The sequence below is a fragment of the Rhincodon typus genome, chromosome 30 (genome assembly GCF_021869965.1).
Source record: "Rhincodon typus isolate 14 chromosome 30, sRhiTyp1.1, whole genome shotgun sequence".
In the NCBI taxonomy this organism is placed as follows: Eukaryota; Metazoa; Chordata; class Chondrichthyes; order Orectolobiformes; family Rhincodontidae; genus Rhincodon; species Rhincodon typus.
Genome location: NC_063361.1, coordinates 21,574,841 through 21,597,909, shown reverse-complemented (window position 1 = coordinate 21,597,909; position 23,069 = coordinate 21,574,841). Strand labels below are relative to the sequence as shown.

The following is a 23,069-nucleotide window of genomic DNA, read 5'->3' as shown; positions in this document are numbered from 1 at the left end:
CCCTCCCCCATTTCTGAAGAAGGGTCTAGGCCCGAAACATCAGCCTTCCTGCTCCTCTGATGCTGCTTGGCCTGCTGTGTTCATCCAGCTCTACACCTTGTTATCTCAGATTCTCCAGCATCTGCAGTTCTTACTATCTCTAAACCATCATGGGTTTGTGTGGATGTTGTGGTTATGTCACTGGATTGGTAATCAAGAGGCCCAGACTAATGTTCTGGGGACAGGGGTTCAAATCCCAGCACTGCTTTTAGTGGATAAGAGGTACTTGAATTTGTCCTGTTTTCAGCAAATAGGATGTACTTGGGCAATTTTCCACAATGCTGGGTAGATGCCAGTATTGTAGATGTACCAGAACAGTTTTGCTAGGAGCACAGCTAATTCTGGAACACAGGTTTTCCATACTGTTGCCAGAATGTTTTTGGGCCCTATAGCCTTGGCAGCGTCCAGTGCCTTCAGCCATAACTTGATATTACAAGGAGTGAATGGAATTGGCTGAAGACTGGCATCTGTGGCACTGGGGATCTTGAGCAGAGGTCAAGATGGATTATTTATTTATGCACTCACTGCTGAAGACGGTTGCAAATGCTTCACAGCCTTGTCTTTTGTACTGACGTGTTTGCTGCCCCATAATTGAGGATGGGGTTATTTATGGGGCCTCCTTTGCATATTAGATCTTTAATTGTCCACCACCATTCATAAATGGATGTGGCAGAACTGTAGACTTCGATCCGATCCATTAATTACAGGATCATTTAGCTCTGACTCCCCAAAGCCAGTCCACCATCTACAAAGCAAAAATCAGCAGTGTGATGGAACATTCTTCACCTGCCTGGATGAATGCAGCTCCAACAATTCAAGAAATTTGACACCATCCAGGACAAAGCAACCTGTTTGCTTACCACCATATTTAACTTCAATATTCACTCTTGATCACTGACACGCAGTGACAGAAACGTATACCATCCACATGATGCACTGCTAGAACTCACCATGGGGTCTCCAACAGCACATTCCAAACCAATGACCTCTATTAATTAGAAGTTCAAGGACAGCAGATGCATAGAAGCACCACCAACTGCAAACCACACACTGTCCAGACTTGGAATTATAATCGCCATTCCTTCACTGTTACCACGTCAAAAACCTGGAACACCTTCCTAACAGTTTTGTAGGTGTCCCAAGAATTGCACATGGCTCATCATCGTCTTGTAAAAGGATAATTTGGGATGGAAGCGAAGCCCACATTCCATGAACATACATATACTTTTAAAAAATCTGGACTTAATGCCATCTAATGCAACCAGACGAAGTGAGCCATTAGCAGTGGGCCCTTTGTGGCATTGCCCCATTGACGTATGCATGATGGAGTGAGGGGGACTAGATGCAGATAACGCCAACCCACAGTTAAAACTTGAGAGTCTGCGTCTCTCATTTGCTTGGCTAGCCTAAGCATAACAGACGTTAAACAAAAAATAGCTAGTTTGGAGTGTATGTACTTGAAAACTGAAACTCCAGCCTCCACCGTGTGCTGGGGAAGTGTCTGATGTAGACAATAAGCTGCGATGAGACGTTCAATGTTTGTTTGCCCAATTGTTGACACTGCTCATGCAATTATGTTCCAAATCTAAACAGAAGGAAACACGGGACTAAGATTTTAAATCTTACTTTCATTCCACATTCAAGATTTCCATCTGCAGATTGATGGGTTGTTTTTGTTCTTTTAAACAGCCTCCTGTGTACTTACCCTGGCTGCGTAAAAAGAAACTAAATATAGTTTTAAAAAAAGCACAGTATGTTGCAATTCATTTCGCGGTGAGGAACAATTCACAGAGAATAAAGAGGCCGCTTGAAAAGTACTGCTTGAAAAGTGTTTAGGTTAGAGGAGCAAAAAGGTGATTTGGAGATGCAGAGCTGTACAGATATAGAAAATGGAGAGTTTTGGAACAGGCTGTTGCCATGCACTAGATGGTTCAAATGCTAATATCTTAGCCTATTGAGCTAACCAGCTCCATCACAAAGCACATTTACCAGGATGACACCAAAGTTGGGATTGCAGTCTCTGGAGTACAGAAAGTTAAGGGGAAGAGTGGATTCATAATGGTGAGGGGTTCTGATAGAGCAAATGGGGTCAGATTGTTACCTATAATAAGTGGAACTGTTATCCAAAATTCACAAAATTAATTGGTTTAAAAAAAAAGCTAGAGGAGAAATGCAAAGAACGTTCTTCACAAATGGAATACACTACCTGAAAGACAGGGGAAGCAGATACAATAAGAAATTTGAAATGGCAATTGGGCATGCACCTAAAAATGGTGGATTTTCAGGTTTGAAACCGGGGTGCGAAATAAACTGGACAGCTTTAACAAAGAGCTGTTCCTCACCCGATGGTCTGAATGGCATCCTTCTTTGTTGTAGCGGTTTATGAAATCACAAGAAGTTTAATAGAGGCAATGAAAAAGGCAAAGCAAGAATTGTGATTCAATTCTAGATTACAGAATATAAAAACAGAAGTTATGTTGAAGTCATATTGATCTTTGGTTGGATAACAGTTGGGAGCACTGTGCATAGTTCTGTCTACCATTTATACAAAAAGATATAGAAACACCAGGGAAAATGCAACAAAAAAATTTATGAAGACTATTCCAGAACTAAATGGATACACTCATTGGGAAATAGTGAACAAGCTGGCTATTTTTCTAAAACAATGAAGTTTTCAAGATAATCAAAACATCTGATAGGTTTGATGAACAAAAGATGATTTCACATGTGAAGAACAAAACCAGGGACCGTAAATATAATTTAAATGCCAAAAGCTCCAATAGGGAATTCAGGAGAAATCTCTTCGTTAGAGAATGGATGAAATGGGGAATTTGCTATCATAACAAATAGGTAAATTGAACATTACTTGGGAAGCTAAATAAACAATTGAGGGAGGAAGGGATAGATGGATGTGCTAATGGTTTAAATTAAAACCAAAATGGATAAAGATGTGTTTGATTTTAATCCTCAGCGTAGACCAGTTGAGCTGATTGACCTGTTCCTGCTGTGTAGACATGTAATTAGTTTACATGATAAAGATGCAATCTTTCTCACCATATACCCTGCACTGGCTTCCAAGTTAGGCAACTGTCACCTGTAGAAAGAGAGCTGGTAAGGACAGGTGGGAGGGGAGACGAGTGCTTGAGCAAAGAACATTTTAAGTTGAGTTTTTTCCGCATTCACAAGAATCTTTGGGAATGACAGGTTCCATTTAGCATGGCAGCTACAACAGGAACTATGTTATGTGACGGGATTTATGTAATGCCTCCCACGTAAATACACTGTTGAGCAGGTACTTCCTGTAAATGGTTAACAGCTTAATTATGAGAAATAGAAAACAGGGGTTAGGGATCAATCTTAAGCTTTTGCTGAACATCAGTTGTGATGGAATTGCCTTTTCTCAATAAAATTAATCAAATAAACTGTGAACTCCAATTGATTTCCTTCATCTCAACTCATTTAACCATTAGCAAAGAAATATCTTCCATCCCTTAAGATTGCTCATACCTGACACCTTCTTAAGGAAAAAACATGGAGGTCTGGGCATGTCTTCAACAACTTCATACAGTGGCTGAAACAGTTGGAAGTGCTGCTCCTCACTCTCTGTCCCTGACATCGTATCAATAACCTGTGAGAACACATTTCAGAGGAGAGCTTTTAAAAACCAGCAAAACGTCACCCACTTTGTCACTTCAGCAACTGGTCCTCTGCTGTTTTGTAACAAAAACAGAACCAGGTCGGCCAATGTTTTTGCAAAATAAATCTAAACACCGAAGGCTTCTGCAATTCTAAACAGTTTTTGAACTCTTATATGACTCAAAATGAGAAAAATACACTTAACTTATCAGTACACGTTTAGAAAACGTTTTGCCTACAAAGTACTACAGAGACTCTTGACACACTTGTCATGTTCACAAATTAAAGGGATTCAATGGGCTTAGAAAGTAGTGTGAGCTTGGGCCTCTTACAGCACAGTATGCAGGTCCTTGCAACTTGCTGCGTAATTATGGCCTTAGGCATTGACCTCCAGGGAGTTATCTGCTTCTGCTGACTGATGGTCTTAAGGGCCTCCTGCCCCAACTGTGGATACAGAACATCTCTGCTCCTTAGCTCCGCTGCAGATAGCTCTCTAGCAATGTTTGAAAATACTGAGGGGGTGCACAGTCTCTGCTCAGAATGTTCATTTCCTGTACCTATCTAACCGCCTCCTCCAGCCACAAAGCATCTCCCCTAGAAGCAGTCAATACAGTGTGAGGCTGGAGGAATGCAGCAGGTCAGGCAGCTTCAGAGGAGCAGGGGAGTCGACGTTTTGGGTTGGGATCCTTCATCAGGAGTCGACATTCCTGCTCCTCGGATGCTGCCTAACCTGCTGTGTTCCTCCAGCTCCACACTGTATTGACTCTGACTCCAGCATCTGCAGTTCTTGCTATCTCCTCTTGAAGCAGTGCAGACTAGCTTTAGATAGAACTCGGGAAGTTATAGCATGGGCGCTCCTGCAAATGCAGCGAGTAAATGATAGGGCTGGCTACTTGCAGAAATCCTGAGCTGGCAGCATCACGTTAATTCGGCTAATTGTTTATTGCAGTCTCTGTTTTCAGGAGCTATTGAATTTAGCCCTGTTCGTGTTATGTCATTAGCATTACTTGTAAGTCACGACAACACTCTCCAACAATAACTGATATCACCTGAGATGATAGCTATGATGATAAAGCTGTAATGCCCTCTCAATCTGATTAATTGGAGGGCTAATGATGTGGGCATCCTCAGACTGAGTCGGATAACAAGTGATCTTTATCCCAATCAAATGCTCAGTTGCTATACCTCAACTGCATCATCAGTGCGGATGGACGACCCGGAGGGGCTAACAGTGAATTGGACGCCATGTCCAGATTCCTGATGGGAACGGTTAAAGATGCCAAGCCGCACAACATCTTCAGATGGAGCAGATGGAACACAGCGTAGATACACCTGATCACAGCCAGACAGGTCAATCTACTCAAGGATAGATTTTCTGTTTATGTCCTGAACGTTCTCAGTCAGATCCACCGATGTCAAACTGGCATCCTTCTCTGGCCACTGCCTCCTGCTGGCCAACTATCACTTACAGAATGACCAGTGGGCTGACAAGAGAACGTGAAAGCTGAACATGAAACTTTTGACTCCAGGACACATTGAGGTGCTCGAAAGGGATTGCACAGATCGGAGAACCTTCTCCAAGACTGCAGGAGACTGGTGGGAAACATTCAAGGGCAGCGCCAAGTGTTTCTTCATTCTCCGAGGAGCTCAGAAGGTGGGAAGAGAGAGAAACAGATGGGGAAAACCGTCCAAACTGCAGCAAAGCATGCAGAACCTACTCCTGCTGCAGCCAATGGAGGTCAGTGTCACGAAGGGTCACCAGGAGACAAAGAGCCAGCAAACCTCGCTCTTTGCCTCAGAGGCCTCCAAGTTAATCTTCTGGTCCAGGGTCTGCACCGTGGAGCAGGATGAGACATGCTCACGTTTCTTCTTCCAGAAGGTGCACAGAGAAAGCCATGTGCTCAGCAGCCAGAAGGAAGATGGCGGCTCAGTAATGTCATCTCAGTCTGACATCCTGAGGATCAGCAAATCCTTTTATACCAAACTGTGAGACACAAAGTCCAAGACAGTGCTGCCTCCCAGTCGTTCCTGTCATCTATCATGGAGATCTTAGATGACAGCATGCAGGAGAAGCTGGACCAGGCATTGTCTCTGGATGAGCTGACCAAGGCCCTCAAGTCTGTTGAAAAGGATTAAACTCTCAGAAGTGACGGTTGACTGTATTCAGCTCTGTGGAACCTGATTGGCCAGGACCTGCTGGAGGTGTACAATAGTATGTTTCTGTCAGGTAGCATGTGCAAATCCATGAAGAAAGGTATAAGCCCTCATCTACAAGTAGAAGGGCACAGGAAGGAAATTAGAAACTGGCGACCAATTTCACTGATGAATGCAGACGACAAAATCCCATCTAAGGTCATTACCAACCGGGTCAGGTCTGCTCTGGGATCAGTAACTCATCCCAACTGAACCTGTGTTATACCAGGCAGGACAATCTCCGAGAGCCTCGTGCTCCGCAGGGATACGATCACCTAAGTGGACTGGGGGGTGGACACCTGTCTCAACAGCCTGGAGAAGGCCTTTGACAGGATATTGCACACGTACATTTGGAACGTGCTCTGTAAAATGGGCTTTGAGTAGGCCATTTGCAGTTGGATCCAACTGCTGTACACCAACATTATTAGTGCAGTCTCAATCAATGGGTGTATATCAGAAAGCTTCCTGATCAGATCCAGAGTCAGGCAGGGGTGCCCATTCTCTCCTGCCTCGTTTATCCATCATATAGAGCCTTTGGCTGAGTCCATCAGGAAGGACGTGAGCCTGAGAGGAGTGACTATTCCAGGCAGCAGAGGCCTGCAGATCAAGGCCTCCCTGTACATGGATGACATTGCCATTTTCTGCTCCGCTCTGCTATCAGTGCGCAGACTCATGAACATCTGAGACCAGTCCAAACTGGCCTCAGGAGCCGAGATAAAATCGAGGCAACAGCGAGGCCTTGTTCTTTGGGAACTAGGCCAACTGATACTTTATCCCCTTCACCATCTGGACCATTCCGTACACCTGTCCTTCGTAGAGAAATTTGCAAAGGGAAACACCTTTGACCAATAGTCCATCACGCTGTAGTCAGCACACAGCATCCTCGAGATACTGCAGGAAAAGGAGAAGCTGGATCCTGTCGTGTGGTTCCTCGAGCAGGCTGTCAAAGTCTCCAACATGCACCAAGACACAGTTTGGGTGGCAATGAAAAGGGCATTAGCTGTGAGATCCTTTATGTACTCCCAGTGTTTGTATACCACCACACGCTGCCATTGAAGTGTGTCCTGGGGGGAGGGGGAGAAGGAGAAGAGGCTGTCACACATCTCCACCTGAAGAAGGGTTTTGGCCTGAAATGTTGACTTCCCTGCTCCTCGTATGCTGTCTGACCTGCTGTGCTTTTCCAGCTCCACATATATGGACTCCTTGTAACAATACTATGGCTTCATGGTGCTCTATGTCCTGGTTCCTTTCAAGGAGAGGTTTTAAGGCAGAGGTACCGAGCATTCTATGCAGAGCCATTAGAGTATGTGAGGCCTCGGTTTTCTTTTTTTCAAAAAGTTTGAACAATAGAAGCAGCCTGACTGGATGTGGTGAAGCTCCCCATAGAACCAGGGCTTTTAGCTTTTTAGTTTTTTGTAGCAGTTGCTGCCGAGGTCTAGAAGTAAAAGCTGCTTTTTCCTCTCTCAGTTAGAGGGAGAAGCTGGGGGGGTTCTCTTCCTGCTGCTGGAGTTGTGCGTGAGGTTATTTTCTGCATTTGCCTTTTGTCAAGGGGGTGTTTATGGGACATGATGATATTGGAAGTTACTGTTTAGTGGTAAAATAATCAGTTATTCCATTATATTTTCCAATAGAATTACAGCTAAGCTAATTCTTTCCTTTTTTTTGTATTTTAACTATAGATCATGAATAAAGTGTTTTGCTTCAAATCCGGTAGTTTGACCAATCGAATTGCATCCAGAACCAAACGCCTGGCACTTGCCTTTAAAACAAGAAAGAGTTAGTGTCTAAGCTATCTCCCTAATATATTCTGAAGGGGTTTGGTCTGGTCCATAACATCCTTCTGGAACGTGCCTCTGCAAACGAGGTCCGGAGAGAGGTGCGGCGGTTTTTGTTGAGGGTCGTCCCGAGCACTCTGAGACGCAGGACTCCGTGCTCTGCGGTCTGTTCCCCAGTATGCAAACCAAGACAAACATCGACTGCACCTGGAGGACCATCAACTCAGTGAAAAGGTGCTCTTTGGTCTGCCCGAAACTGCCTTCAAGTGCAAAGAGTTGACCTTGACCGAGTGTTGCAGACTGGCACATTCCAACGTCCAGGGCTGCATACTGATGGACCCATTAAGCCACAGTGAGGAAAGGCCACCATCTGAAGTCCTTCTGCTTAAGTTTAACAGGGGTCTGTTCAGGCATCAGACCTTCTCTCTGCCTCAAATGTATGTCAATATTGTGCTGCATGAGTAGGAAATGCCTACGGTTTTGTGCAACTGCAGGCCATGTAAATTCCAATGTATGTTTTATCTTTATATGCAAAGTCTGTACAGAACTGCTTTAGTACCAGTTTATATACATAAAGATTCTTTTATGAATACAGCATATTTTTGCAATGAATAAATGTAGCCAATCTAGACCCTGATCTTCCATAAACAATGTGGAACAATGAAACAAATACAATATTTTCTCATATTAACTCATCCATTTATTATTCAACTTCATATTACAGTTTGATCACATTACAATTGTTCCCTCTTATGTAATTTTGGTCATCTCTACCTCCAAAGACATTTAGTGTCTTCACCTAAAACAAATATTCTGAGTGTAAAGCATTTGGGCCATTATGATATACGTGGACCTCAACTGTATTATTCATAACTACAATTAGTTTTGCTTTTGGATTTTTGTAGTTTTCTCTACTACTCAATCTCCGTAATTCTCAGTTGACACAGCATATATAATTAATCTTCATCGAGCCACCAGAGGGTTTGAAAGCACTCTGGGCCTTTTACTGCAATGCTCCTTTTCACTGAAGATTTAGATCACATTCCCACTAACACAGATAAAACCAAGTGGCAAAACCATGAGAGTGAAAACTCATTCTACTTCAAGAATCAACCCACTTTACCCCTTGATGAGTTCTCACACTGTGCAGTATTTAAATTCCTCCATCAAAAGCTGCAAGAGTAAGCCATGCATTAACCAAATTAAAATTTCAAAAAGTGAATTAATGAATTCTTCTCGGAAGTGGAACATGATGGGAGTCTATTAATAAAACAATTATGCTTTCGTACACTCGGGCATTGCCAATATTAAACACACAAAAACTACCTCCTGTGCTGTTTTCTTTATCTCTTCGACATAAGTCATCATGGCTTCTTCTTTTGACAAGTTCCCCAGAGCTTTCCATGCATCCCTATAAGGAGGCAACAAACCTGTTTAGTTCCAAGGAGAGTTTCTTCCATGCCATGCATATCCAATCACATTAACAATAATCCCCAATTAGTGGAACAAATTAATAGTTGCAATGACATCATCTGTTCCAAACATGGAGCGCAATGACATCATCCGTCCCAAACACAGAGCGCAATGACATCATCCATTCCAAGCACATATAGTTCAAGCAACCGACTGTAAAATCACCACTCTCATTCCAAAGCAACCCAATTGAACTTCTTACAAACCACTTCAACAGTTTTTCCATCCTCTAACTAAAGTGTTGTGGATCACAATATTTAATAAGCTATAAAAATATTACTTAATTCAATTAGAAGATTGGTTTGTTTTGTTAAAAGAAAATCAAAAATGCTACGTGATGAGTTACTAGATTGCGAATGTTGCTACTTTTTCTAAAAAAATAAGTTAAGAAACCGCTTTAACATTTCATTCTGCATTGCATTCTAGCTACGATTAATTCACCTTGCACTTCTTTGCAGAATTCCTGCTCTAAAGTTGCTTATATTATTTTTCAGATGTCTAATGCAAAAGCCTGTCTCCTGGACCAACTCAGAATAAGGTACAGGTGGTGGTGGGACACAAGTGCAGCATCTCTTGTCACACCCCTTCAGCTACCCTCAACTTTCTGCTCAAAAGTTTTTTTGGCTTGCAAGTTTCTGGAAATACATATTGCAATACAAAGCAGCACTTCATGACTCAAAAGATTTAAAGCTGTTGTTCTGTCATGTTTCCTAAATTGTGGAAGAGAAGAATAATTCAATTCTGAACTCTCCCTTTTCATCAGATGAGTGAAATGTCCTGATCCTGTGATCCAAACATCTCAGTACAGGCATGAGCTTTCAGCTAAAGAGGATCCACAGCTCTTAATATGTGTTGAGCCATGTCCTACCACCAGTGGGTTAGGGGTTGCCATATTTTGCACAGCTGGTAGGTGAGAACTTAGTTGTGATTTACTCTTTTATGTTGGAAGTCAAAACAAAGATCACATGTGATTCTTCGTTTACTTCAAAACTGCCAGGTGACCAATATTATTTCAGATGTTGAAGAAATTAGGTTGTCATGTTAAGGAATGCAGCCAGGTCAAGGATGAACATTGAAGAATGCCAGGTTAAACGAATATTCTTCAGAACAAGAATCCTTGACTTGTTTTTCGGCTTGGGACCGGAGAAACAGTTTAGGCCTTTTCTTCAAGAGATTAAATGGATTAGGTGTCACAATTAAAATTTACAAGTTCACACATTGTCCTGAAACAGAACTGATGGGTTGAAAGGGGCTCTTTTTTGTTTGGTGTTCTTTTATAAAATAACTGCCATTGATAAGTGACAGAGACGGTGTTTGTGATAAGCACACATAATGAAATGCAAGCAATTAATCAGGCCATGAGTTTGCCAGCCAGAACTTGAAGTGTCTCGAATTGGTTAAATGGGACGTGCCCTGTGGAGAGACAGTGTGTACTTTATATCAGCAAACTCTACAAGTGGTGATTCTTCAGTCACTTGCTTCAGACCGTCTTAAACATGCCAACCAGTTCCCATACACATCAGACATCCAGCCAACCCCAAAACATATTTACCTACACAAGATTAAAGACAGCTTCCAAGTTAGTGTTCTTAACTGTGTCATTAGTGAATATTATTTTGCAACATTAGAGTAACACTGGAATTGATTGGAGGATGTTAAATTCATTTTTGATTTTGTAATTTACTAAAAATATTACAGATATATGCTAATTTATAATGGGAAGGCTCACAATCGTTCAGTAAAGCACATCTGTTTCAATTTTTGCAGTTTCTTCGATTTTCCAAAGCTCATAAAAAGCACAATAAAATGCAGACAGCTGGGCTTACTGACAAACTCAAGAGTCTCCATACTAAATACTGTAAATTAACATCCCTGGCAACAAATATTTTACTACCTTCACACCCACTTCAAACATTTAATAGAATTTAAAGGTTACCATTTTACACGTCCAATAGGATCCCAGAAGCCAGGCCTGCTAATATTACATGGGCCAACAGTTGCCTGCTTGTAGTAACTGTAAAACTTCAACATCTTCTCATGGGATGGACGGTAAGCACCTGGTGATAGAAGGCAAAATTTAAAAAACGCTGCTTTTCGAACATTTTTAATTCTATTTTTCCCCATGTGTTGGGCAAATAGGAGGGCAAACAATTCAAACCCAAGGCTTCCACCGTTGTCAACACCCTTGACCCATGTCCATTTCATAAAAGTGTTATGCTGTAAATGCATGAAAAAAAAATTGCTCCCTTTTTCTTTAAGAACAATGGAAAATGGACAATCTGCAAACTAATAAGATGGAGTCAAGGGTGTTGGCTAACCTCCCTCCTTGCTTACCAATATACAAAAGTCTGCCCAAAGCTGGGAGAATCCTGCCTTTCCGCTCAGCATTTAAAATATGAATAAACAACACTTTGGAACATTGTTAATGTTTACTAAAAGAAATAGCAAAATATTGCAGTTGAGGAGATCTGAAATAAAGGCAGAAGTTCTGAAGAAGGACCTTATTTGACTTGAAAGGTTAACTCTGTCTCTCTCTCCACAGATTCTGCCTGACCCGCTCTGATGAAGAATGATCCAGACTCGAAATGTTAGCTTGCTCTCTCTCTATGGATGCTGCCTGACCCGCTGTGGTTCCTAGCAATTTTTGTTTTCCAGTCAAAAGTGCAACAGGTCTCCCTTTTGGATGTGACAGCTGGTATTGTCCAAATGCTTAAATATACAAGGACCACATCAATGACCACACAGGCATAGTGGCCAGAATGAAATTTCACAGAATGTGTGTGAAGAGAAACCATTCTATCACAAGGAGATGCAAATGGACAGATTTAAATACTAAATAAAAACCAAAAGAACTGCAGATGCTGTAAATTAGGAACAAAAACAGAAGTTGCTAGAAAAGCTCAACAGGTCTGGCAGCATCTGTGAAGAAAAAATCAGAGTTAATGTTTCAGGTCCGGTGGCCCTTCCTCAGAACAGATGTGTGGACAGATTTAAGTCCCACTCTGTGTCAATACTAAATTTGTCAAAAACACTCATTCAGACAATTTGAGCACTGCCACTATAGTCACCTGACAGAACCAATTTGCAACAAAGAACATTTATTGACACGCATCTTGAAAGCAACTTCAGATTATCAGTCAATCTCGGAGAGAAACAGACCGGAAGAAAGAGATCCTACACAGCAAAGGAAGAACTGTTCTGAGAACCCACAAAGTAGAGAAGTGGGGCTAGACTTTCACCTGGTTATTTGCAGATCCAAATCAGATCTTTGCTACAAGGGCTCAACTACTCTTTCAATTGCAGCAAAGGCAGGACTCTGCACTTGTAACAAGTAAGCTACTGTGAATTCATCACCAAAATGTTCCAACCTTCATTTTCTTCAGGGAACTAAAAAGAAATAATCAGCTCTGCAACATTTCCAGCTTCCATCTCGAATAAACAGGAGTAGTAGTGACTTAGTGAACTCTTTAGAAACTTAAGTGCATATTACCTCTTCCATAATCAATTTTTCTTTCGTGTGCATATGAGGGCGTTGTTGCATTTACATTTAGGTGATGAGAAAATAAACATTTTTTTTAAACTTATAAACAAAAACTTTCAGTTTTGCTCAAGACTCACAGTGCTCAAGGGGTTAAACACTTCCTCTTTAGACCATAAGATGTAGGAGAAGTCGGCCTTTTGAACCATCAGACTTGCTCCGCCATTCAATGAGATCATGGCTGTTCTGAAAATCTTCAATTCTATTTCGCGGTCTTATCCCCATAATCCCCGATTCCTTTACTGATTAAAAATTTGTCAATTCAGCCTTGAATATACTTAATGACCCAGCCTCAACAGCTTTCTGAGGTGAAGAATTCCACAGGTACACTTCCCGAAGAAATTCTTCCTAATCTGTTTCAAATGCACGGTCCTTTACTGTCAGTTTATGCCCTCTGGTCCTAAGGGAAACGTTTCCCCCACGTCTACCCTGTCAAACCCTCTGGAATCTAGTATGTTTCAATAAGGTTGTCGCTCATTCTTCTAAACTCAAAGGAGTACAAGATAAACCTACCCGACCTCTCCCCAAAGGAAAATCCCTCCATACCTGGATTCAACCTAAAATCATCTTGTGCAGACAGCCTTCAATGCCAGCATACCTTTCCTTACAGAAGGGGCACAAAGCATTCTAGGTATGCGCTGACTGGTGCTTTGCATAGTTTTAACAAGACCTCCCTGTTTTTATAGTAGACAAACAGGAGGCTAGAAGAACACAGCAAGCCAGGCAGCATCTGGAGGAAAGGAGAAGTTAACATTTCAGGTATTACCCCTCTACCTTGGATTCCAGCATCTGCAGTTTTTTTTTGTCTCTTCCCTCCTTGTTTTAACACTTCATTCCCTGTGAATTAAAGGCCAGTCCATTTGTCTTCTCTATTACCCAGTGAACTTGCACGCCAGCTTTTTCTGCTTCATGCACAAGGACCCCCCCCCAATTCCTGTTTGGTGGCTATGTGCAGTCTTTATCCATTTAAATACTATTCAGTTCTCCCATTCTTCCTTTTAGTATGCATAACCTCACATTTTCATAAATTATATTCCATCTGCTAAGTTTTGCCTACTCACTCAACTTGTCTATGTCCCCCTATAGACTTTTTGTGTCAAACTCATCCACTTGGCTTCCCACCTTTTGTTTTAAATCATCCACAAACTTGGCGACAGTACATTCATTTCTGTCATTCAAGTCATTATTATATATTGTAAATAACTGTGCCCCTGCACTGATCACTGTGGCACTCCACTAAGTACAGGTTGCCATCCTGTAAAAATGCCTCCCTAAGCCCAATTTTGTCTCCTATTAGTTAACCAATCCTCTACCCATGCTAATGAACTGCCCCAGCACTGTGGACTCTTAAGTACCTTAACGCGTGGTAATTATAACCCATTTAATAGAGTTAAGGGGTAGGTAAAAAGGGGAACCTTGCTATCTTTTCCCTATATACAACAGGCGATACAATGTGAGACTTGCCAGTTTGACTTAGACATATCTACTCTTTAATGTTATGAAGTGCTGTAATCACCAGTTCAGTCAACAAAGCAAGAGGGCTTGAGCTGAATACTTTCCAGCTGGTAATCAAATACAGTCATTTAAAGTTCCAAACACTCTCAATTCACAATACTTGACAATGGAGGTGAAAACAAGCCAGATCTGTAACCAAGGAGATGAAAATTTTAGGCTTACGTACTGGGAAAGACATTACAGAACCGGGGCAGGAGCGAGAATGTGGCACACATCCAAGTGAGTAGCGTAGCTATTTGCACACACTCATTTTCAGTTGTCATGGCAATCAACTAATGAATAACTGGGATGCTTGATCTCACAATTCTGCAAATATGAGAATCAGTTACACAAAGCAATGAAAGAAGGTTAAATCAGAAAAAATTGGAAATTTAAATGACTTAGGAGTTAGAAACAGGGGCACCCAAGATAGCGTAAAACACCCTGCATGTGTAACTTTATCGGTGACCACTGGTCCAACTTTTTAACTTTGGAAAAAGGATTTACACTCATATTTTGTTCTCCACCTGCCTCCCACTGTGATTTTTCTTTTCACCTTCCTTTTTATAACATGGAATTTCATCTTCAATGGCTGGATGTGTGAGCATCATCTGCACAGTGCAGGATGGATTTGGCAGCAGAAGTTCTTGCTCCTTGCCCCAAGAAGTAACAAGAACTGTGAGGTGTTCATCAACCACAGGCTCTCCACACAAATTGCAAGCTTTACCTCAGGCCCAGATGGTGTCAGTTCTCACCTCCACAGAAAAAGGTCACGAGTTTAAACTGCTTCAGCACAAAATCCAGACTCGTGTTTTCATGTAGCACTAAGGCAATGTTTTATTGTGAGGGGAGCCATCCTTCAGACCAAATGTCAAGCTGTGTACTGTTCAAATCGGCCACAAGGGTGAAAAATTTTTTCCTCACATCTTCTCTAAACTTTCTGTCTCTTAGTTTAAGTCAATGCTCCCTTAGTTTAAAATCAATGATCCCTCCATCAAGGGGTAAAGTTCCTTCCTGCCTACCCTATCTATCCTACCCCCTCAATTTTATACAACCTTCATCCACCAAAAAAATAAGTTTCATTGAAGTTGGTTGTTACTTATGTGGCGCTGCTGCAAGCAAAGTGGATGCTTTATTTATCACCTAGCTGTATGATGCTTCTGAGATGTGATAAGGAGTTAAAGCAATACAAAGTTTTTCTTTATCTAGTACCTCAAAGTCACACATAAATCATACTATACACAGCACAACTTGCTGTTGAGTGACTGAGGAGGATTTGACTCCTGCAAAAAGGTTGCATTTTCCCCTCTGATTCCCCCCAACTCTGGACAAAGGTACAAGATTTCACAAGGGGTACAATGAACAAAGAAAGCAGCCAATTCACCCTGTCCTGAGACATTCAACAGCTGGCTAAGCTGTTTAAATGTCTGACTGTCACTGTCAGCAACAAGTAGTGCCAAGCAGTCTGAATGGCCTTTCTAAAGGGTGCAGATCCCCTCTTAATCCCACACAGGGAGAACGGCAAGTTGCCTCCTCTCTCAGACACACACAACTCAGATCTTTTTTAAAACAAAAATACATATATACCTTGACTGTTGTTAAAATACCTTAATTGTTTTCCTATTTAAAATTTCCAAACTGACTTCATGAACTGCATTATAATATTAACAAAAATTGCAGCTTGTTGTAAATTATTTTAAAACTGAGAAATGTTAACTTTAATGGCACTAATAGTTCATATCATCACTAATTTGCTGTCACTCACTGCCACTTAAAATCTGACACTTATGATGAAAAACTGTTTTGATAACAATTATTCTACTCTGTACAGAGCATTAAAAAAAAATCACAAAGTAATTAAGTTTGACAAGTACTTAGAGATATTTCGACGTGCTAAAGAGCACTTTCTTTTCTCCCTCCAATGTTTCCTTGACTCCCAGAAATTCTAAGTCAAGTTGGGCTATTTACATTCACTCTCATTTCACTAAAGTAGTAGTAACCTCAGTGTGATTTAGACCGCAGGATATAGAAGCAGAGTTAGGCCATTCAGCCCATCAAGTCTGCTTCGCCATTCGATCATGACTTTATGTGCTCCGGATTGTCAAACAGTGCCAAATTACTGGCTGACTTGATCAACAGAAAAGTTAAGAACATGAATGGGGAGAAAAGGGAAGATATTATAATGCAAGTAATTTTTTTTAAACGGATGAATTCTTCGTGGTAGTTTGGTCACCGAGCCACACCACAAGTTTCCTCCCAGCAGAAACTCTAGCCCAGCTTTTGTTGTCATCATATGGAGTTTTAGATGGTGTTGATAATGGGGCTAACAACTGTAAGATAGGAAATGTAGCTGACATCTTAAGAATATTTCAAAGTAAGTGTTTATTTTCACCATGCTAATGATATACATTCAGATTCAGCAGGAGATTTAAACTGATGTTCCTTCCTCAGTTTTATCAAGATTGTGAAGTAAGCATTGATAGAACCTTCTAGGTTTTATTATGCTTGATACAATCTCAGATGTCTTGGATAGATTTACTGCCTCAACACCTTCTTATTGATATTACTTTAAGTTATTGATACCACATGGGGAAGGATGCCCATACAAGATCTTAGGCAGAAGGTAGTCTTAGTCTTGGTGAGCAGTAAATAGGTTTATTACATATTAAAAGCTGGTTAAATTATAGAAACATAGAAGATAGGAGCAGGAGGAGGCCCTTCGAGCTGCTCCGCCATTCTTCACAATCATGGCTGATCACCCAACTCAATAACCTAATCCTGCTTTCTCCCCATAACCTTTGATTCTATTCGCCCCAACTGCTAGACTAGTCACTTCTTGAATATACTCAATGTTTTGGCATCAACTACTTCCTGTGGTAATGAATTCCACAGGCTCACCACTCTTCAGGTGAAGAAATGTCTCCTCACCTCCATCCTAAATCATCTACCCCAAATACTCACACTGTGACCCCTGGTTCTGGAGACACCCACCATCAGGAACATCCTCCCTGCATCGACCCTGTCCAGTCCTGTTGGAATTTTATAAGTCTCTATGAGATTCCCCCTCATTCGTCTCAACTCTAGCGAAAACAATCCCAACCTAGTCAGTCTCTCCTCATACAATTATGTCAGAAATATATGATCTCTTGTGAGATATCAAGCTTAATATAAGAGTAAATAGACATTACTAATTTCGCTACAAGCTGGTAAGATGATGGATAACCACTGAGCCCCTGCTGACCACATGGAGAACCACAGGTTAGCTCCTGCCAAGAGCTGTCCTTCATTTTCTGAGGGGATAGACCTTACTTTGTCATGTCAATCAACCCTTTCCAGTCCCAACTGCTTCATTCAGCACAATGCACATGCTCAGGAGCTAAACCTTTGCTCTACAGTCTAGCACTTGTGGGGAGGCGAGACAAATTTTCACCTTCAGTGCTCCCAAAATGAACGTTTTAAGTTAACATTATGTAGAACACTAAACACCAAGAGCTTTTTGAAGAATCTGGACATCACAACACTCAATGTGTTTTTGTCTGTCGCAATAGCAGCTGGAGGTGCAGAACTTGAGTAGGTCTTTCTACTCTGAGTAAAACAAAATCTGGTGACATCATGTGGCCAAACACAGACTTGCAATTTCTCCATTTCCAGACTTAGAAGGGTGAAAGCGATAAGGCTCATAATCAGGGTGTACTGGGTGTTGATATACTTATTTGGTGTTTGCTTGCCGATTTAAAATGATAACTCCCTACCCACTCTCCAGATCATTGCAGAGTTATGGGATGGTTTTATGAAAGACACAGTCACTATTTTTCCCTTTCCTTTGGCATTCATGTGACGTCCACATTTACATTTATTACTGATTTGGAATCAGAGAATAGAAACAACTCGAAAAGCAGCCAGCTTGTTATATCCACACTGGCCCTCTGCAAGTGTTACTAAGTAAGTACTCACTGTTAGCCTTTTCCTTAGAGCTCTGCATTTTTTAAAAAACACTTCAACTAATCATCCCATTGTCTTTTGAAAGCCACGATTAAATCTGCCTTCACCATGTTCTCAGGCAATGGATTCCAGGTCTGAATCACTTACTGCATTAAAACAACAACATTCCCCTCATGTCACTATTGTTTCTTTGGCCGATCAGCTAAAAAGTATGTTTTGAATGCTTCCATACTTTGTCAGAAATGAGAAGCGTTTCTCCCATTTTTATTCATTCATGGGATGTTGGCGTCGCTTAGCTGGACCTGCATTTGTTGCCTGTCCCTAGTCACCTTCGAGCTGCGTTTTTGAACCACTACAGCCCATTGGTGGAGTAGACCCACAATGATGTTGAGGAGGAAGTTGCAGAATTTTGACCCAGTGACACTGAAGGAACAGCAATACAATTCCAAGTCAGGATGGTGTATGGCTTTGGAGGGGGACTTGTAGATGGTGGTGTTCCCATGTACCTGCTGCCGTTGTCCTTCTAGAATGGGGGCGGTCATGGATTTGGAAGGTGCTGTCTCAGGAGTTTTGGTGAATTCCTGCAGTTTACCTTGTAGCTGGTACACACTTGCTACAGACAGTCAGTAACGAAGTGAGCAAATGTTGAAGGTGGAGGATGAAGCTCCAGTCAAGATTTGTCCAGATCCCATCTTGAATACTTCCATCGAACCTCCTCTCAACTTTTCTTTCTCGAAGGAGACCAGCTCCAGCTTCCCTAACCTATTCTTAAACCTTAAGTGACCTACAGAATATTTTTTCTGCACCCTCTCTCTGATGCCTTACATGCAGAAATTCAGCAGAAAACTTTCAAATTCTAGTTGTTCCAATTTTCAAGCCTGATAGCTGGGAAGGTTTGAAAAACAAACTGAAACAAAAATGCTTGCAATTTTCTTCTGTTGCATTCAACTTGACTGCTTCCAGTTCACACTTCTTTCCATTCAGTTCTGCAGGTTTCTTAAATGTGAATGTATCCTTTTTCTTTATAGAAGACCATTTCTGGATTTTGTTTCATTTTCAGTACTGGTAGACGATTGGTAATGGAAAGAAACTCTTGCCTTTACATTATGCTTTTCACAACAGCACAGTGTCTCCAAGCTTCACAGTGAGTGAAGTTATTCTGAAGTGCAATTGTAATGTGCAAATGTTGTCAGGAAGGATATGCTGCAGCTAATCTGCACACAGCAAGCTCCCACATAATAATGTGACTGTGATGAGATAACTGCTTTCTTGTCATTTTGACTGAGGGACAAATATCAACCAGGGTTCTGGGGAGAACTCATGAACCCTCCTTTGTAATAGCGATAAGTGAGAGGACAGATGGGACGGATGTTATACCTTGCTTTGTGAAGCTCATTACGAAGCATCTCAGGACATTTTATTATGTTAAAAGGTGCTGTAATAAACATAAGTCATCAATGTTGTTTATCTCACAGAAGGAACAGCACCTCAGAGTGCAGCGTTCCTTTGTACTGCACTGGAGGTGGCAGCTTTAGCTTTTCTGCACAAGTCCTGAAGTGGAACCCAGAAACAGAGAAAGAACTGTCATCGGACTCAGGCATAGAGCATTTTACAGGGGAGAAAAAGCCCTTCAGCCCATCCTGTCTGTGCCAGTCATCAAGAATGCATCCAGCCTAATTCCATTTGTCAGCACTTGGCCCCTACCCTTATACACTATGGCATTTCAAATGTTCATTTAAATACGTTTTAGATATCTTTATGGTTCCCACTTCTACCACCCTTTTAGGTAGTCAATTCCAGATACTCACCATCCTCTGGGTTAAAAAAAAAACTGCCCTCAAATCCCCTCTAAACTTCCTGCCCCTGGTTATTAATCTTTCTACAAAGCAGGAAGGTTTCTCCCTATCAATATGCTCCATAACTTTGTCCACCTCAACCAGGTCCCCTCTCAGCCTTCTGCACTCGAAGAAAACCAACCCCAGTAGGTTTCTGCCACTCACCATCAGTCCCCTGTATATGCTAACATGTAATTGACATATAAAAAATTGCAGCATAAAATAAAGCTGCAATTTCTCTTCAACACAATCAGCTATCAGTCTCTCATAATCAAATACAGAACATTTTTTATTCAGTTGTGGGACATGAACATTGCTGACTGGCCAGCATTTATTGCCCATTCTTAGTTGCCCTTGAGACGGTGGTGGTGAGCTGCCTTCTTGAGCCGCTGCAGTCAATGCACTGTAGGTAGACTCACAATGCCCTTCGGGAGGGAATTCCAGAATTTGAACAGCTCAGATGGAATCAGGAAATTACAGCAATAATTTACTCAAAATTGTGCAAGTTGGGTTACAGTTCAAGAGTCAAATAGAAATAATTTCGGCAATTATGCAGGTAAAATCAATTCAGCAAATCAGGTAAATTATTTACTTATTTTAAACACTCAACCTATTTGAGAACAGTAACCTGGGCAGTTGACCCAGTTACAACTTTCAACAGTTTCATTATCAGTTTCTTAATTAAGTAATTTGGGATTGTGAGAAAGCTTTGAACGGACCCTCTCCGTGTCTCTGTGTGAAAATGAGTATGAATGAATTTGAAAAGCCTTCGTATCATCTGGAAGAGAGGCACAGCCAGGTTTGTGGATGGAACCTGATCTGGTAAACTGAATAGCTTTAGGTTCAAGTCCCACCTGCTCCCGAGAGGTATCAAAGCATTGCTGAACAGGTTGATTCACAATATCTAAAAGATAGTACAAAATGCAAGTGAAATGATTTTAGGAGTGACTCATTTTGCTTAAAAGTCACCGATCTGTTCCACATGATCCCACCCAGGCATTGATTTTCCTGGAAACTAAACAGAAATTGCTGGAAAAGCTCAGCAGGTCTGGCGGCATCGGTGAAGGAAAAAACAGAGTTAATGTTTCGGGTCCGGTGACCCTTCCTCAGAAACGGACCTGAAATGTTAACTCTGTTTTTTCCTTCGCAGATGCTGCCAGACCTGCTGAGCTTTTCCAGCAATTTCTGTCTTGTTTCCTGATTTAGAGCATTCGCAGTTTTTTTTTAAATTGATTTTCCTGGTGTGTGTGAGACTGTGGAAACTCCAGCTTTAAGTGTACTTGCCAGAGGTGGCACCAGAGAGCAACTTTTAAGAAGGGCATTGAGAGCAGGGAAATAGGCAGTCAAGAACAAACAAAAACATTCAGCGCAATAACCAGCAAGAAAGTAAGAATTAACATTTTTAAGGTACTCCTAACTGGCCTCCCACATTCAATCCTCCATAAGCTCAAAGTCCTCTAATTCTCTGCCTCCTGTGTTGTTCACTCATCACCTCTATGCTCACTGACTTAGACTGGTTCCCAGGTGAGCTTGAAATTAAATTTTGCATCCTCATTTTTAAATTGCTCCATGGCCTGACCCTTCAATTCTTCTCCAGCTCCACAACCCCTTAACATGGCTGCGCTCCTCCAATTTCAGCCTCTTGTGCAGCTCCGATTTTAATCGCTGCCCACCTTTGGTGGGCATGATGCCAGCTGCCGAGGTAGTAAACTCTTGAATCATTCCTGACACCTCTCTAACTCACTTTCCATTTTGAGACACGCCTCAAAACCTCTTTGACCTTGCGTTAGGTCATTTTCCCCAAATGTCTCATATGACTGTGTCATACATAATCATAAAAGGTATCTCTGATGTGTCTTAGGGCATTTTATTAAACTAAAAAAGTTGCTAAATGAAGACAGGGGTCATATAAGCTGCGCCAATGGAGAGCAGAGAATGGTAAAAAAAAAATGAGCATTTATTTCAGTTGGCAATGAAGCTAATTATAAGTGAAGAGGAAACTATGAAACTTATCAGAGATGCCAGTGAAAATAACCAATACTTCCCCAACATACCAAAGCTTCCTTTCTAACAGAATAAGAAAATTACACCAATGGACTGTTTGTATCATAGACCGACAAGGACAATCATTTTTGTGTCTAAAATTACTCATGTAGAGAAATCGCAGCCAAACCACCAGAGGGATACAACAGATAAAACCTAAGGAGATAGCAAGAACTGCAGGTGCTGGAAGTCAGAATCAACACAGTGTGGAGCGGGAGGAACACAGCAGGTTAGGCAGCATCAGAGGAGCAGGAAAGTCGACACATCGGGTCAGGATCCTTCATCAAGACTTAGGAGGGGGAAGGAGCTCAGAAATAAATGGGGGGGGGGGGGGCTGCACGAGGGTAGGTGGGGTGGTGTTAGGTGAATGTAGGTAAAGGGTCGTGGAGATTGGTCAATGGGAAAGATCGGCGGATAGGCGAGAAGGAAGGTGGACAGGTTGTGTCGGGTCAAGGAAGCAAGGATGAGAGGGAGGGCTGGACACGGGATGAGGCCGTGGGGTGGGGAGCTTTTGTCACTAGTGAATTCTACATTGAGGCTCCCAAGGCAGAACATATGGTGTTGTTCCTCCAATTTGCATGTGACCTCATTGTGACATTGAAGGAAGCACAGAATGGACATGTTGCCGAGGGAGTGAGAAGGGGAGTTAAAATGGTTGGCAACCAGAAGGTGGTGTTGATTGTAGCATACAGGGTGCAGATGCTCCATGAATCTATCACCAAGTCTGCGATTGGTCTCTCCGATACAGAGGAGACCACACCAAGAGTAACAGATGCAGTAGATCAGGTCGAAGGATGTACAGGTGAATCCCTATAGGATACAGAATGATTGTTTGGGGCCTGAGATGAGGGTGAGGAGGGGGGGAGGGGGGAGGTGTAGGGGCAGGTGTAGCACTTGCTGCGGTTGCAGGGAAAGGTGCCGGGTGTGGAAAGGTTGGTGGGGAGTGTGAAGTAGATGAGGGAGTCATGGAGAGCGTGGTCCCTACAGAAAGCAGGTAGGGGTGGGGAGGGGAATATCTCTTTGGTGAAGGGGTCTGACTGCAGGTGGCGAAAGTGGTGGAGGATGATGTATTGGATTTGGAGGTTGGTGGGGTGGTATGTG

At 41.9% G+C, this 23,069-nt stretch overlaps 1 protein-coding gene across 9 annotated transcripts in view; it reads right to left on the bottom strand.

Moving 5' to 3' along the window:
* LOC109917604 (acyl-CoA-binding domain-containing protein 5-like) overlaps window positions 1-23,069 on the bottom strand; it is a 106,818-nt gene that overhangs the window by 69,368 nt on the left and 14,381 nt on the right. For 8 of the 9 annotated variants that reach the window (XM_048614753.1, XM_048614747.1, XM_048614748.1 and 5 more), the window contains 3 exons: window positions 11,053-11,173; window positions 8,970-9,054; window positions 3,547-3,667 (listed from right to left, as the gene is read on the bottom strand). In XM_048614753.1, coding sequence (XP_048470710.1) covers window positions 3,547-3,667; window positions 8,970-9,054; window positions 11,053-11,173 — 327 coding nt within the window. Of the gene's footprint in view, window positions 1-3,546; window positions 3,668-8,969; window positions 9,055-11,052; window positions 11,174-18,102; window positions 18,371-23,069 lie in introns of those variants that run through there. The other variant, XM_048614754.1, reaches the window with a different exon arrangement.